This window comes from Verticillium dahliae, genomic scaffold, assembly GCF_000150675.1.
Source record: "Verticillium dahliae VdLs.17 supercont1.4 genomic scaffold, whole genome shotgun sequence".
Taxonomy (NCBI): Eukaryota; Fungi; Ascomycota; class Sordariomycetes; order Glomerellales; family Plectosphaerellaceae; genus Verticillium; species Verticillium dahliae.
Genome location: NW_009276925.1, coordinates 1131864 through 1146740, shown reverse-complemented (window position 1 = coordinate 1146740; position 14877 = coordinate 1131864). Strand labels below are relative to the sequence as shown.

General features: G+C 56.2%; 4 protein-coding genes across 4 annotated transcripts; 1 reads left to right on the top strand and 3 right to left on the bottom strand.

Moving 5' to 3' along the window:
* Positions 1-390: 390 nt before the first annotated feature.
* Positions 391-1652, bottom strand: VDAG_02709 (pectate lyase; the record flags this gene model as incomplete). Its single annotated transcript, XM_009653362.1, has 5 exons — positions 391-471; positions 582-1045; positions 1098-1175; positions 1238-1291; positions 1349-1652. 5 exons carry the CDS (start codon positions 1650-1652, stop codon positions 391-393), a joined length of 981 nt encoding a protein of 326 aa, XP_009651657.1.
* A 1213-nt stretch (positions 1653-2865) lies between these two features.
* VDAG_02708 (uncharacterized protein) lies at positions 2866-5236 on the bottom strand (the record flags this gene model as incomplete). Its single annotated transcript, XM_009653361.1, has 3 exons — positions 2866-4726; positions 4799-5068; positions 5208-5236. The coding sequence occupies 3 exons, from the start codon at positions 5234-5236 to the stop codon at positions 2866-2868; spliced, it is 2160 nt and encodes a 719-aa protein (XP_009651656.1).
* Positions 5237-6028: 792 nt separating this feature from the next.
* On the bottom strand, positions 6029-10855 carry VDAG_02707 (pleiotropic ABC multiple drug efflux transporter; the record flags this gene model as incomplete). Its single annotated transcript, XM_009653360.1, has 9 exons — positions 6029-6907; positions 6959-7323; positions 7374-7769; positions 7884-7944; positions 7992-8367; positions 8417-9012; positions 9079-9566; positions 9629-10228; positions 10282-10855. The coding sequence occupies 9 exons, from the start codon at positions 10853-10855 to the stop codon at positions 6029-6031; spliced, it is 4335 nt and encodes a 1444-aa protein (XP_009651655.1).
* Positions 10856-13086: 2231 nt separating this feature from the next.
* On the top strand, positions 13087-14014 carry VDAG_02706 (dienelactone hydrolase family protein; the record flags this gene model as incomplete). The annotated part of the gene is made up of 2 exons (XM_009653359.1): positions 13087-13397; positions 13486-14014. 2 exons carry the CDS (start codon positions 13087-13089, stop codon positions 14012-14014), a joined length of 840 nt encoding a protein of 279 aa, XP_009651654.1.
* Between the last annotated feature and the right edge of the window lie 863 nt (positions 14015-14877).

Genomic DNA, 14877 nt, shown 5'->3' with positions numbered 1-14877 from the left:
ACCCTGACCTGGCCCTAGGTTCCGGATTCCGGATTCCACAATATATCCCCAGGGGCATGCCTGCGCCCCTCCAGTTTGGGCCTCGGTTGGCAGCCGTCATGTCGGTCAAATCTGCGCCCTGGTCCCCTCCCCCTTTTCTCCGAGATGGGGTCCCGCAGAACGGCCGAGTCTATAGCTCTGGGGCTCCCACATGCCAGGTCAGTCTACGCAGACACTAACCCGCCGCCAGGAGAGCTTGGCATCAGACATCTCCAGAGTGACCGTTTGGCAATCCTGGGGTGGGAATTTGAAGTCGGGTCTAGCAGCTGGCATCTGGAGGACGCATTTCTCAACCCGTTTGTTTACTCAATGTCATCTCTTTTCTTTTCGTTTTGGATTCGGTTTGGCCCTCTACTGCCATATTCTGGACATGATATCCTCGGCTACTGGCATGCCCTCGTATGGCGGTCCGGGCTTCTCTTGGTTCTTCTCCTCTGATACCCGATGAGCAGCGTGATCGTGGATACGTCATTGTCCAAGTTCGCACTAGCCCCTGTCTATCAAGAGCAGACCGCATTTCGAGGTCCGGCATTGCCTCTCACAAATGCTGGTACGTCCGCCGTCTTCGTTAACGTGTACGAGTAGTACGAAGCCGGGTCAAAGGCTACTCCAGCATCCTTCGCAATCGTCCCGTCGGTGCCCTCAAAGATATTCCCCTTCGTGCGGAGCGCCGCTCCTTCATCCCGCGTAATTGGATTCTTCGTATTCTCGAAGAACACATTCTCGATGACAGCCGTCGTGGCACCGCGAGCGTAGTGCCCGTACGAAGTTACACCACTAACAAAGTTGTTATACAAGTGTGCCTCAGCCAAGTTGTCAGCTGAAGGATTGCGCTGGTTCGTCGAGTCAAACCAGTTGTGGTGAATAGTGCCACGGGCGACTACGTTTTCTGTCCACCCAATGCCGAAGGCCTTGTCGTGTTTGCGGAAAATGTTGTTCGAGACGGTGAAGTAGTTTGTATCTTTGCGGAGGTCGACGAGACCGTCACCGGCTTCTTCAAAAAGGCCTGGGTTGGGCCAGTCAGCTCTATTCGTCTCCTAAGATGGTGGAATACATACAATGATCAATCCAGATATTCGATGATGTGTCTGACTGGATTCCATCGTAATCGTTGTCGGTGCCGTCGCTGGAGTGGCCTTTGATCACCAAAGTAAGTTGGGATTTCCTCTCAAAAGGGTCGAAAGCTACCGCCACTCACCGATGATCAAGTTTCGAATAATGACGTTGCTGACTTTTATCAGTCTTAAGCCGCCTAGAAATCAGTCAGCAAAGTTCACGTGAAACCCGACGCCGATGAACCGCAACCTACCCTGGAAGATCTCTGCGTCCTCGCCAACGCCGACAATCGTCTTGTCGCTTGAAACGCTGACTTCTTTGCCGAATGGCACGACTGTGATACGGCCCTCGACTTTGATTACATGAGGGCCTGCGGCGGCTGCATACTTTTCGAGATCGGCCAGCGTTGAGACCGTGACGACCGTCCCGCCGGCACCGCCAGTGGTGCCACCGTTGAGAGATGCGAAGCCATCGGCTGAAGCCTGGCAAGGGTCTTGGCGGGGAACCACCGAGGCAAACGCCGAGGGAATGAGGGCGAGGAGGGCGGAATACTTCATCTGGGGCTCTATCAGCGGGCTGCGTGGATCCTGCACTACATAAACCGGACAGTGAGCCTCGACGCTGTGGCATACACTGCCTTCTTAAGTCGTGACCCTTGCGGCGACGACCTGCAATGGTCGTCAGGGTTCCTTCTCGTCATGAGCAGCGGACATGAACCCCGTTGTCGAGGGGTAACCACTGCTGATCACCGTTTCATGCATACGACGAAAGGGGGTGGTATGTGGTAGTTGGCATATACTGTGGTCCTTCGTGCTTGGAAATCACTTGAAAAAGTGCGCAGACCAGCGCATGCAACGTGATCGGAATGCCTACATTGCTTCATTCGGAGCGCGGTCGTGCTTCTTTCGCCCGATGGTTGCTTAGCCCGAGGGCGATCGCCATTGGCGACCCCAGATCTAGGTGATTGATCCGGACAGATCGCTCGGGGTGGGGAAAGGCCACCAACAGGAAGTCTGCTGTACTGGCGATCGCAGGTGTGCATTTGAATCGTTGGCGACCTCTGGCAGCCCGGGATTCTTACCTCGGAAAGCGGATCTTGTGATCCCGCGATAGCCCTTGACGAGCGGTACATAGGCTTTCCACGGTTGTGTCAGAAGCTCCTCTAATGATGACATGCTACGGACGTGACGACTTCCCCGGCATCCCGCTGTCGATTGTAGTGATGCCCGAGAAAGTCAAGGCAGCAGGACGTTGTATTGAATTGAACCATTTATTCGTATCAAGCCAAGAATACCATAGGGTCAAGTGACAACCGTCCATCCCTTCGCAATCTCTACCTGTGTCGCACGGCTGTGTTGGCCCTGGCTCCTCGATGTATCCTACAGGTGCTTCATGACATTGCTCAACGTCGCATTTGTGGTTACCAAGTCGCCGAGACTCATCCTCCCAGTACTGTCGTGTCCAGAGATCGCACATGACCATGAGAGGTGTTTACAGACACTGTCCGCCCCTGCGGCATTGCCCCAGGCCCATTCCATATCAAAAGAGACCACTTGTAGAAATCCATACACCCCTCAACTTCATTCGTCAGGTATACAAAATAATGATCACTGTTGCCAATACTATACAGTGCACCAGGAAACGTTCATCAGAGCCCGGGGCTGTTGTACCACGAGATGTTGTTCCGGAGACCCGGCTGAAGGCACGCCGGGTGAGCTCGGGCAGCACGGAAAGTAGGCTACGCCTGGTTAAAACGGTACTGTGCGCCCCTCAGAACCAGCCCGCAGGTATCTTCTCTTCGAAGACGCGCGAGGTCGTCCCGGGTGGGTGGTTTGCACAATGAACCGTAGAGGCCCAAGAGTCGCGGCATGCCAAGCTGGGGAAAGATGCGAGCTGCCGATCCTGAGATGCTCCGGCCGAACATGTGGTGGTGAGCACGGGGTAGTGGGTGCCGTAGTCGGTATACTCGGTATCGGCCGCAGAGCGAACATGAGCCACGGCCTCGTTCAGGGCCGGGCAGGTGCTGGTTCCTGCGTCGTCGGGCTCACGCTTGGAGAAGAAACGGCGAAAAGTACGTCGAAGGGTCGGGGCCGCAGCCGGTTGGCGCGTGGGCTCTGTGTCCTGTTGAAAGAACGTCTTCAAGCCCCTGATGAGGGTGCGCGCTCCGGACGACGCTGCGCAGACACGGCCGTCGGAGCATGGCGAGTCGTCAAAGTCAAAGTAAGAACGCTCCTGCTCTGGAGTGGACGGTTGATCGGTGCTGGGAGACGTGTGGAACTGGTGTAGGCGTCCAGACAAGTGGCTTGATTGACCAGGGGTTGGCAGTGTGCGAGAGGATCCGCGGGGAGGGATCGGTGGCGGGCGCAAGAGAGGGCTCTTGAGCGAAGAAGGGACGAGGTGCAGGTCTTTGGTGTCTACGGTCCAGTCGTGGAAAGTTTCCTTGTTCAAGGCGCTGCGCGGCGGTGCTCTGACTGGGCCTTGGCAACGGGGATGAGCAGGACTTGGTGATGGGGTTGGGAACTCGGGGATGGGTGACAGATCAGTCTGGTAGAAATGACCTTGGTGAGAACTGCCGCAGTCTCCCACTTGGAATGTATCTCCAATCGTGTCTCCCGATGTATCGGGTCCTTGGGGTTCTCCCTGGCTTGAGTATTCAGACGGGCTGTGGTCCTCATCTGTGATATATGAGCCCATGGTGCTCTTCAGGTGTTGGTATCTTCCTTCTTCATAGTTGAGTTCATCCTCATTGTTCATGAACTCGACTTGACTCGCCAGATTTGCCTCGGGAGACTCAAGGTAGGCAGAGACCGACTTTTTGATGGCAACCTCGAGGTCACAGTCTGCAGAAACCGTGTCGAATGACTCTTCACCCTCGCCGCGCTCGTCGTCATTGCTCGTCTGAACGCGCGGAGTCACTCCATCAGCCATATCGGCATGAATCTTCTGAAAGATGGCCTGACTGCGATACTCATCGACGTCGAGGACCGCCTCGTGGCAGTTGCGAACATCAATCTCACCGACGAGGTCAAACTCATATGTCGTGCTGCCAGCCCCCTCATGGCAAGATTCGAGGAGCTGGCTCTGCATCAGCTGTTCCATGCTTGAGACCCGACCATGCGTCCCATTCTGGGAAGGGGGATTGATACAAACATTCTCGAGAGAGCGAGGGGAGTTCAGGGTGGCACCAGTGGACTCGGAGCAGTGAACGTCAGCCTTGAGACTGCTGTTGCCGTACCGAATGATGGTTCCGGTGGAGTTGACTGAGACGGAGCGGGCACGATGGTGCGACGCATGGTTCTCGCTGTCCGTCTCTCGATGCACAACGTTATCAACCCAAGTTTCCCATGAAGAAGAGCGGCTCTGGCCGGGTGAGAAGACTCGATCGTGAAGCTTGAGGGTGTCCTCGTCCGAAGCCTTGCGGCTACGGGCCTGTATCTGGCCGTCGTCCGCTCGGTGTGATTCGTCAGGGTGAACGGCTTCAAGGTTTGTGAAGGCAGCAGATGCTTCGCTCGCTCTATGGGTACGAGGGCAGTTTCCAGGAGCAGCAGTATGGTCCTCACATGTCTGGGCGGCGGAGGTGTTTGTGCGCTTCGCTCCATTACGACTTTCCTGCCCGTCGTGTCTTGCAGGCCTATCGCGTTCTTCGGAGTTGCCGGTCAACTTCTAGTCACCGGGATTCGCCCGTTCAAACGCGCAATCATACGGCTTCGCGTCGATGGACACATGGATCACAGACATGGTCAGGGAGGCGCGGTGACTATCTCGGCCTCGATGCTGGGTAAGCGGCTTGAACTTGCGAAAAGGTGAAAGCATATTCAGCACTCGTGGGAAGACCCGGGGGCCAGCATTGGATACGCGACGGCCGTTGATGGATGTTGCTGCATCGCCACCCTCGGCATCATCTTTGGCTCTATGAGCCCACGAGAAGGCTTTGAGCCTCATCTCCAGTTCGGATGTCACTACAAATGTGCAGCTGTGGATTATTTTCTTCGGGACCACGGATTACGGACACGAAGACGGGCGAAGGGAGCAATCGAGTCGTTGCGATCCTCAATCTAGAGCATCAGTCGTTGACTTTCGAAAAGATCGTCAGCAAACAATGGAAACCACACCTTCCCAGGAAGCGGGGGATAGTCAGCATGGCGGGTGTCATATGAAGACTCACGCGTAGACGGCAGCAGGGAACGATCAAGACGATGCTCTTCGGAAGGGGTCAAGTGGATGAGAAACTATGCAGGAGCGAGGATGGGGAGTGGATGGCCTGGGTCATCACGAAAGTGCAGCGCATGTGATGATGTAGGAAATCCAAACGGGCGGCATCTTCAGTGGCATCATGATATTTAATATCTACCCACGTGCCGCGCGTGCCAGGCTCGCTTAAGGGTCGTCCATGGGTCGTTCTGCCTGAGGTACACCATGTTATGGGTGAAGGCTGGTGGCGAGCCGGAGACGCGTTGACGTTCGGGTTGTAGCCTGAGGACCAAGGTCAGTGAACCTATCCATGTACTGTGCGCGAAGTAGACAGACCGTGGCTGCGTGGCAGCCATGGAACAAGATGCCGGATCGGAGAAAATCGTTGGTAAATGCAAGCAATCTCGCCTTCGCACAAGTCGTAAGATAAGACGAATTCAAACGACTCGGAGACATCTTGCTTGAGTAGAACGAAATGATATTGGTGCATGTAGATGGCATGGTCCCCTCCAACAGGTTCTAAAAGTCTATTATATATAGGCCCGCGAAGAAGGAAATGAAACAAAGAACAAGCAGCCCTGTCTAGATTACCTCAATGAAAAATCTAACCCATCCGTCTAGATCACTTGAAGAAAAAAATCTAAGCCATTAGCATCCCAGATTTATATCTCTATTACCGTCTGAAGTCTCAAAGAGTCATTTCAGCATCTTTCATCCCCCCCCCCCCCCCCCGACACCATCTTTACTTCCTCTTGATACCCTGCCCCCGGGGCACGCGGAACAGCCAGTACAGGCCGCAGGCCGCCACAATGTTGAAGAGAATGAATGCCCACCCAATGCCAAAGTTCCTCCATCGGTCGCCGAAGCTGATCTCGAAGGTGGCAAGGTAGTCGTCGGTCGTGCTCATCGGGCACCATCCGCACACGGTCTCGTCGCTGACATCAACGAGGTATCCACTGAAGCGCTGACTGTATGGTTCCAGGAACTCGGCGCAGCTCATGGCCGCCTGGGCAGGGATGCGCACAATCTCTTCGGGCCTACAGACAACCTTGGCTCCGTGGAGAGCGGTGGACAGCGCGCCGCTGGCGAGGTAGGTCATGGGACTGACGCGGTACATGAAATCGGCCCAGATCGCAGGGAGGGTCGAGCGCACGGTGCCGATGCCGCAAAAGCTGAGGGCCAAGATGCAGATGAGCGCTGCGGGCACGCTGGCCAGGTCAGCGTGCTCAATGGCAGCGATGACGAACTGCGAGACGGTCGAGATCCAGAGGAAGAGCTGCCAAATGAAGAGGAACGTGGTGAAGCCACGAATTGTGACGTCGTCTGAGGTGGTGTTTTTGAAGAAGCCAGCGGGATAATACCAGCAGAAAAAGAAGAGAGCGGCGGCGGCGGTGTTCCAAACGAACTCGACGACAACATTGGAGAGCATGAAGGCAGACCAGCGGTAGATTTTGGAAGGGCGCTCGCGAACTTCGTAAAGCGCACGCTGCGGTACAAACATGGGCATGATCTGCTTGTTGAAGGGGTTGAAAATGAGGAAAGCCATGAAGAACGCGTAGAGCTGATTCTGGAGGCCTTGAAGACTATTGCTGGATGTGAAGCTGAATCCGATATAGAGAGCCTTGGACGTGTCAGCGGGCATTCCAAGTTTGAGTGTGTCCGAGTCACTTACAAGGAGACCTGTGACAGCAATCTTCGACCACAGGTAGGATGGTGACCTCCAGAAATGCTTAAACACGCGGAGCAGGACCTCGCGGAACTGGGTCCAGAACGAGGCGACGAATTCGTTGTGTTGCGAGGCCAAATCTTGCGCAGCGCTGCGCTCGACCGGGGTGTTTCCGTCTCGCAGACGCTGTAGCTCAGCCTTGGTCTCGCGATACTCGGGGGAGTTGTGCCAGATGCTAAACCAATCGGGTCCGTCAGTCGAAGGAAGCGTGACCTTCAGCATCCACTCCGCCGGGTTCTCGGCTGGAGGGCAAGGCGGCGCGCCATTTCTCTCGAGGTAATCAATCATCGTACGGGAGCCAGCACCAATGTCTGAAAGATGTCAGTATGTAGCTCGAAAGACGGAAGGCAACGAGTATTACCTCCAAAGTAGACAGTTTTTCCGCCTGGTTGCAGTAGAAGAAGTCTGTCAAAGCGCGAGAAGAGCATGGCAGACGGCTGGTGGATGGTGCAGAGGACAGCCTGACCACTCTTTGCCAGTCGTTCAATGAGGTCGCAGATGGCCCAAGATGTCTGAGAGTCGAGACCGGAGGTCGGTTCGTCAAGGAAGACAAGCAGCTGAGGACGGGCAGCCAACTCGACGCCGATCGTCAACCGCTTGCGCTGTTCCACATTCAGGCCCTCGCCGGGCACACCAATGACAGCGTCGACAAAGGCCTCCATCTCCAGGGTCTTGATCACTTCGTCGACGTACGCAAGTTTCTCGGCACGAGGAATCTCAGCGCTCTGACGCAAGATTGCACTGAACTCCAGAGCTTCTCTGACGGTCATAGTGTTCATGTGAAGGTCCTGCTGCTGAACGTAGCCTACGCGGTGAGGGAAGGACATGTCCGTCGGTTTTCCGTTGACAAGAGTGTCGCCAGTGAGCACACCCATCGTGACACGAGTGGCGAGAGCATCTAGGAGGGTGGTCTTTCCCGCTCCAGACGAGCCCTGTGGGTTGTCAGCAACACTCAAAACTGTGGACACGATCGACGTACCATCAAGGCGGTGACCACGCCAGGCTGCACCCATCCGTCGACGTGGTCAAGAATGCGACGGTCATTGCCTTTGATCTTGACATCATAGCAGACGTCTTCCCAATGGAAAATGGGCTTTCCACAAGTGCTCGGGCTGGGCCTCTTCTCCTTCTCTAGCTTGTCGGTTTTCGCCTCAGCCGCAGGCTTTTCAGAGATGGGCCGCGAAGGCGTCTGGCTCTCCTCGTCCTTCTGTCCGGGTTTCTTGGAAAATGCAGGGAGTTTGCCTCGACGATACAGAAGAACCTCACCCTTGTTGACAGGAGGCTTGGCGTACTCAGCAGCGAAGATGTAGGTGCAGAAGAAGAAGATCAAGAAGCCGAAAAGGATACCGATGTTCCTGTATGATATCAGTATTCATTCGCATAACATAGATTCAGGCGATGTACCTCCACTTGTGGGCATGGTAGTACCCGAAGCTGATCTCAATATAGCGGTCGCCGGATACCATGGGATCGCCGGGAACTGCGCCAACGACAGTGCAGGTTCGGTTAGCCAGGGGAAGGTCATCGTAGCCGGGACCAGCAGGCGCGATGCTTGCACAGGGAAATTCGCGTCCGTGGTATTCATTCGCCAGGAGAGCCTCAAAGCCGTAGGCAAGAGGGTTGATGTAGTTCATCCACCTCGACCAGCCGGGCATATAGTCTACAGGGATTGTGAAACCAGTGTAGACCATGACGCCCATGGTGATGAGAGCAACCGGCACCAACGCCTGGTCGGATGTGCGTGCGATCGAGGCCATGGTACGGTATACGCCCGACATGATGAGGAGAATGAGGAATACCGTGAAAACGAAGAAGAAGAATGCTCCAGGTTCGCGGCGGAGATTGGCGAGGAAGTAAACAATCGTATTAAACAAGATAGCATTAGTAACCTTGTAGGGAAGTTCAAGAACGTAACTCGAAATTGCTTCGGCAGACTGATGATAGAAAGCATATCGATTGTGCTTCTCGACAACGGGTCTCTGGATGTATAGGGTGAGGACCTGAAGGGGTCAGTCAGCTGCCACCTCTGGACTCCCAGACATGCGTGGATCGCGGATGCAACCTACCTCGAGCTCGCTGGCAAAAGCATTGAACAAGAGTGCAAAAAACACAACAGCGCCGCGGGGATAGAAACTGCTTGTATCGCCGGAGAGGTTGTAGAATGCACTACCCAAGACAAGACCCATGATCAAGTTGAAGCCGAGCTGTGCCACGGTAAATCCGGGATCCGCAATAAGGCGCTTCCATCCACGCCAGATACAGAGCATGACCTGGTCGAAGTAGGGAATGGTATAGGGCGATTTGAGTCGTTGTACCGAACTGCGCTCGACCTTTCGGCTGAACGTGAACTCATCCATGCGCTGTTGTTGAGGATGCGCGGCATCGTATTGGTCGAGCTCAGTAATGAGAGCGGCACGTTCCTGCGAATCACGCCACCTGGCGGCGAACTCGTCAGGAGTGTTTGGGACCATTTGCTCGCATCCCGCCCTGATGCGACGTTCATGTGGCGACGTCATGGATGTTAGGAAATCGGCGGTGGTCTGCCTGTCAGGGCCTTCGGTTGAAGAGAGTGTCAGCTGTGAAGCAAGATTGGTCAGACAATCAAGCGCGACTTACATTCGAAGCCCAATTGCTCAAAGTAATGTTTCGCATTTTCAGTACGGCCAAAGTAGATCTGACGGCCCTCGTACAGCACGGTGACTTTGTCAAAGGTCTGGACTGTCAGCTCACGTCGCTCTTCCAGAATGAAGGACCTTGGACTCACCTCGTAAGCCGCCTGGGGCGCCTGGTAGATGGCAACGACAGCAGCCACATTCATAATGTCTGCCTGAACGCGCAGGGTCTTGCAGAAGGAGATGGCGTTGGCGCTATCTAGGCCACGGGTGCTGTTGTCCCAGCATTGAAACTTGGCGCCCGTGAGGCATGCCTCTGCGATGCTGACGCGCTTGCGCTCGCCTCCAGAAACACCTCGAACGATATCATCGCCGACCTTTGTGTCAATGGTGTGGGAAATGCCAAAAGTGGCCATGATGACGTCGCGCATGATACGGGCGTACTCATTCTTGTTGAAGCCGCCGGGGATCTTGGCAGGAACGCGAGCGCGCGCTGCGAATTCGAGAGTGTCGCCAACGGAGAGGGGCGCGAGGTGAACGTCAACCTCGGCGTTGTAGAGCACATCGCCCCGGAACCAATTGTGCATGTGGCTTGGGTCGATGCCTGGTTTGTGTTAGTGGTCATCCGGCCGGAAGGGGAAGGCTAGGATGAAGTACCTGTAAAGTTGATGTATGAGTCCTCTGTGATGTTGAGTCCGTCGGTACGCCCTGACAAGGTTTTGAGAAAGGTCGAGCATCCTGAGCCTGGGGGGCCGAGGACAAGTAGCATCTCCTTGGGATCAACGATGCCGTCGAACCCTTGCAAGATATCTACACGAGTAGCTGCACGACCAGTGACCTTCCCGGCAAGAGTCGAGGTCAGGCTGAGAAGGATGTTGCCGGTGCTCTGCTGGTACTGGTCGCCCGAGGTGTGGCCAAAGACGCCCAAGTTACGGAACGCCACGCCGGCCTTGCGTGGGGGCGCCGTGTCAGGGTCGGCCTCAAATTCGCGTATGTAGGCCTGGGTCCAGAGGGTTCTGTCGAAATCCGCCGAGAAGGGATCCAAATTGCTACCCTTGACAGGGTTGAGGGCGCTGTTTGCTGTTCCATGGTCGAGTCTGGCCGACTGAGCCGTGATACGGCGGGCTAGTGCTTCGACTTGATCATGTGTTTCTGAGACTTCTGTCGAAGATGAGTGTCGAGACGAGGCAATATGCGTCTTCGCAGATGGCTCCTCGGAGTTGGCCCCCATGATGGAGGGTTTATGACACCTTGAGGTGTTCGGTCGTGGCGTGTTCTTTCTCCTCAGGTGATTGTAGTAGAATAATCAGGTCCCGAAACTTCTCAAGCGAGAGCTGTTTGGTATAGCTCAGGGGCCTTAGTATTGAGCTGCTTTCGACTTCTCCTATGAATTCAAGTCAAAGAGAGGGGGAAACCCGGGCAAAGGTGATCTTTGTAATGATCAGCGTGTCTGCCCCATCAGTGCTGTGAGGTGAATAATTGATCAAGGTGGCTTTATTATGACCAGAGTGGACAATTATCAACCCCTGTGATTCACCACGGTGTTCCACGGAAGCAACCGCTGCTTCTAGAATAGCATTCGTGGGTATCAGTAATAGCGGAAACCCAGAGCGCGTTGTGTGTGATCAGGCTAGGCGTGTTTTGGCGTGATGGGGGGTGGGCACGACAGAGTTGGCTCAGGGGAGCCGATGCTGGAAGCATAAATAAATGAGCTACACTCAACAGTACCACGGCGAATAAAAAAAGGGAGTTTGATGGCAGAGAAGAGTCCCCGCTCCGTTGGCACAATGAAAAAGGAAAACAACATAGGAGCACGACTTCGGAGACATTTTGCAGCATGGGGGGCCTGGAACTTTAGGCCCCAAGGCGCGTCCAGTCGGGAGCGGAGGACTTTGATGGTGGAAGCCCATCCCACGCTTGCGAGATTTCATGTCGAACGGGACGGGATTGACCAGGATTGCGCCGCCGGTGGCGCCTAGGCGAGCTCGCTGATGGGCAGGGGGGGGGCGTAAGGGCCGGAGTGGGCTGCATGAATGAGGCTCCGGTGGGCTCGGCGGGTTCGACATTCGGGATGACCCACTGAACCCACCCAGCAGGTGGGTGGCTCATGGTGGAATGGTATGGTATAATCTGTTATTGTTAGATGTTTGATGGACTGGTTTGCCATGGCGTGCTGCCGGGACCTATCGGTCATCGACACTGGTCGAGTTTGAGGCCGTTGTTCGACTCGACGGCATGACGTTACTGACTAGGCGCCTCTGGACTGCATACGCTCATCCGAGGGCGCATAATGAGTGGCATGGAGCTGGTTGAATCGATTGAGGCTCCATCTCTGCCAAGCGAATATCAGCCCTGTGGCCTCGGCTTGGCGTAAGCCTCATACCAATACCAGATGATGCTTTTCGGCAAGGTGGCTCTCGGTCTTGACATGCCGGTCTTGACATGCCCGTCTTGACAGGCCCGCGGGCGCAGGCGGCACGAACGGGCGTTGACCTCGGCCATTGTGGTGGGTTCACGAGTGGTGCGTTACTGAGTCGACCGATTCCAGATTATGCCGTCTCCGTCGGGGACACCGTGGGGTTGTCATGATAAGTACCTGGTCATGGCAGGTGCTTGCTCCCGGAATGCTAGCTGATCGTAAGTGCCTGATGGAAGATGAAAGCAAATTGCTTGCCCGAAGACTTGCTTCGCTCGATCGCTCGATCTGTCCGGCCACGCGATGGCCAGCGATTGTTGAACAAGGCCACAAGGCCACATGGCGAAGATGGCAGAGCGGCTCGAGCCGCCTTCAGTTGTTCATCAGGAGTCAAAAGAAGGCTGTGGTCGGGTGGGGGCAGGAGGAGCCTGGAGCGGACTCGGGATAACACATGGGCCGCCACTCCGCCGGGACATGTCAGTCTACCTAATCCACAATGGCTCCACCAGCCACGATACCGATAAGCACCAGCCACTGGTCTTCATCGCATATCGACTGAGGCTGGAACAGCTGCCTGGAGTTGGTCGGTGTGCCGAATCGACGCGCTGGAGGAAGGCAGTGATCATCAACCCTCCGGAATGCTTCCACAGCCTAGGTAGCGTACCAAGTTACCTACCTAGGTAGACAACCACACTCACGCCGTATCTCGCCTCAAGAAGACTGAACACCGGTACATTTGTCAATAGCTCTGCGGCCTGCCTGCTGTTTACATCCGGCGAACACGCAGAGACATGGCCAGATTCTTCCTAGCGTCATGGATTCAGCCCTTCAGCTCCCAGGCAGGCCGAGTCAGAGTCGGCCACTCGCTGCTGAGGAGGGCTTCTGGTCCCCTTCTCATCCCCGCCCTCAGCCAAGCAGTTGAACCGATGGCATCGTCAAGATTGATCCTCGACCTCTTCGACTTCGCATCGCCGAGTGACCATCTCTCCAATTGACCCTGTTGGTCAGCCGCAGAACAAGAGTCTGACGTCTCGTCTGCAACCACCATGTCTTGTCCCGATTGCTTCAGCGGCGCCCTGCACAAGGGCATTCCACGGGGGCGCGTCACGACTCTCCACGGTCTCGACGTGTACATGACCGAGCCTCAAAACCAGCAGCCGGCCAAGGGCATCATCGTCGTGATTCCCGACGTCTTTGGCTGGGAGTTCCCCAACGCCCGCCTCATCGCCGACAGATATGCCGACAAGGGCGGGTACAAGGTGTACCTCCCCGACTTCATGGACGGCCACGCCGCGCCCGTGTCCGTGCTCGCCAACATGCGTTCCATTTTCGGCGACGCCAACCTCCTCTCCAAAGCGTACGTCCCCGGTCTTTGGCCGCCATGCCCTCATCTCCTGCCTTGCCCCGTCAACCAAGCAACACACGTGCTGACCGGGGTGCCCCAGCCACCACCTCATCTCGGCTCTCCTGGTCGTCGTCCCCTTCTTCTACCGCAACCGCTTCGGCATCACCCACCCGCGCGTCAAGACCTTCTTCGCCGCCGTCCGCGCCGACGAGCCCGCCCTGTCCCTCGGCGCCGTCGGCTTCTGCTGGGGCGGCAAGCACACCGTGCTCCTCGCCCAAGGCCCCACCGGCGGCGGCGGCCCCGGCGACGATTATCACGACCGGCCCCTCATCGACGCCGCCTTTACCGGCCACCCCAGCTTCGTGGTCCTGCCCGGCGACCTCGAGAAGCTGGTCGTGCCGCTGTCCATTGCCGTTGGCAGCGAGGACAACCAGATCCCGACGGCCAAGGCCGAGCGGGCGCGGCCGGTCATCGAGGCCAGGAATGGCGAGATTGTAGTGTATGACGGGTCGACGCACGGGTTCGCGCTGCGGGCTTCGTTTCCAAAGGACGAAAAGGTGGACGGACCGGGTGAGGAAGCCGAGGACCAGTGTATCGCGTGGTTCAGAAAGCACTTTCGGGCGACTTGAAAGTTGATGCCGTCTGGGAAGCGCCACGCGTCACGGTCGAGAGTTTGAGGAAGCGCTGCTCACCGTTCGGAGAGATCTGAATCAGCCCCTCGGCTGAGAAGGGATAACGTGCAATCAGAACCGAGAGAAGACTATTTCTCCATAATGATAATGGCAAGCTGTGCATGCGTGTATGGATCTGCCCTACGATCGCCCACCCCAGCCCACTTCTTTCTAGCCGTGGCTTGGCTCATGATCTGTCTCAACGTCTTCATCGTCACCAGGCACACCTCACAACACCATCAAGATGGGATAATAATAGCAGCCTTCATGGCGTTGGGCTTGCCTGGGGTAGGTGGATAGTGCCGGCTCAGCCAACAGGTAACCTAATGCGGCTGATCCGCGCGATGGCTGGTGCGGGGAGGACAACGTGCCCAACCAGCGCCCAGAGATTCCGTACAAACTTCCCGAAGTCTTGACTCAAACCAGCCTAGCTGACACCCCATAAGGCAGAGCCGGCTTGCCGTACGGGCTCTGTCTCGTAGGAGGGACCGGCTGGTGGAATAAGCATGAGCCAGCGTTTGTCGTGCTGCCGAGAGGGTCGACGTAGTGGTGGTGTTTCTGCACACCGTCCTGCATGCTGTCGGCAGACGTGACGTGGTGGGAACTGAGCATCTGGGGGAGCAGATTGGTCGTGACGGGCAGGGCTGAGCGTGGCGGAGGCGACGGCTGCTAGCTCCAGCCGCATGTCATCGTTTTCTATCTGCCAGTCGCCGTCGAGTCTGCCAATGTCGCCGACGCTGTTGAACGGGAGTGTCTATTCTCGTGTTGAGAGACATGGCGGGGGCTGTTTACGAGACGATGGGCCGACCTTTTGGCTTTCA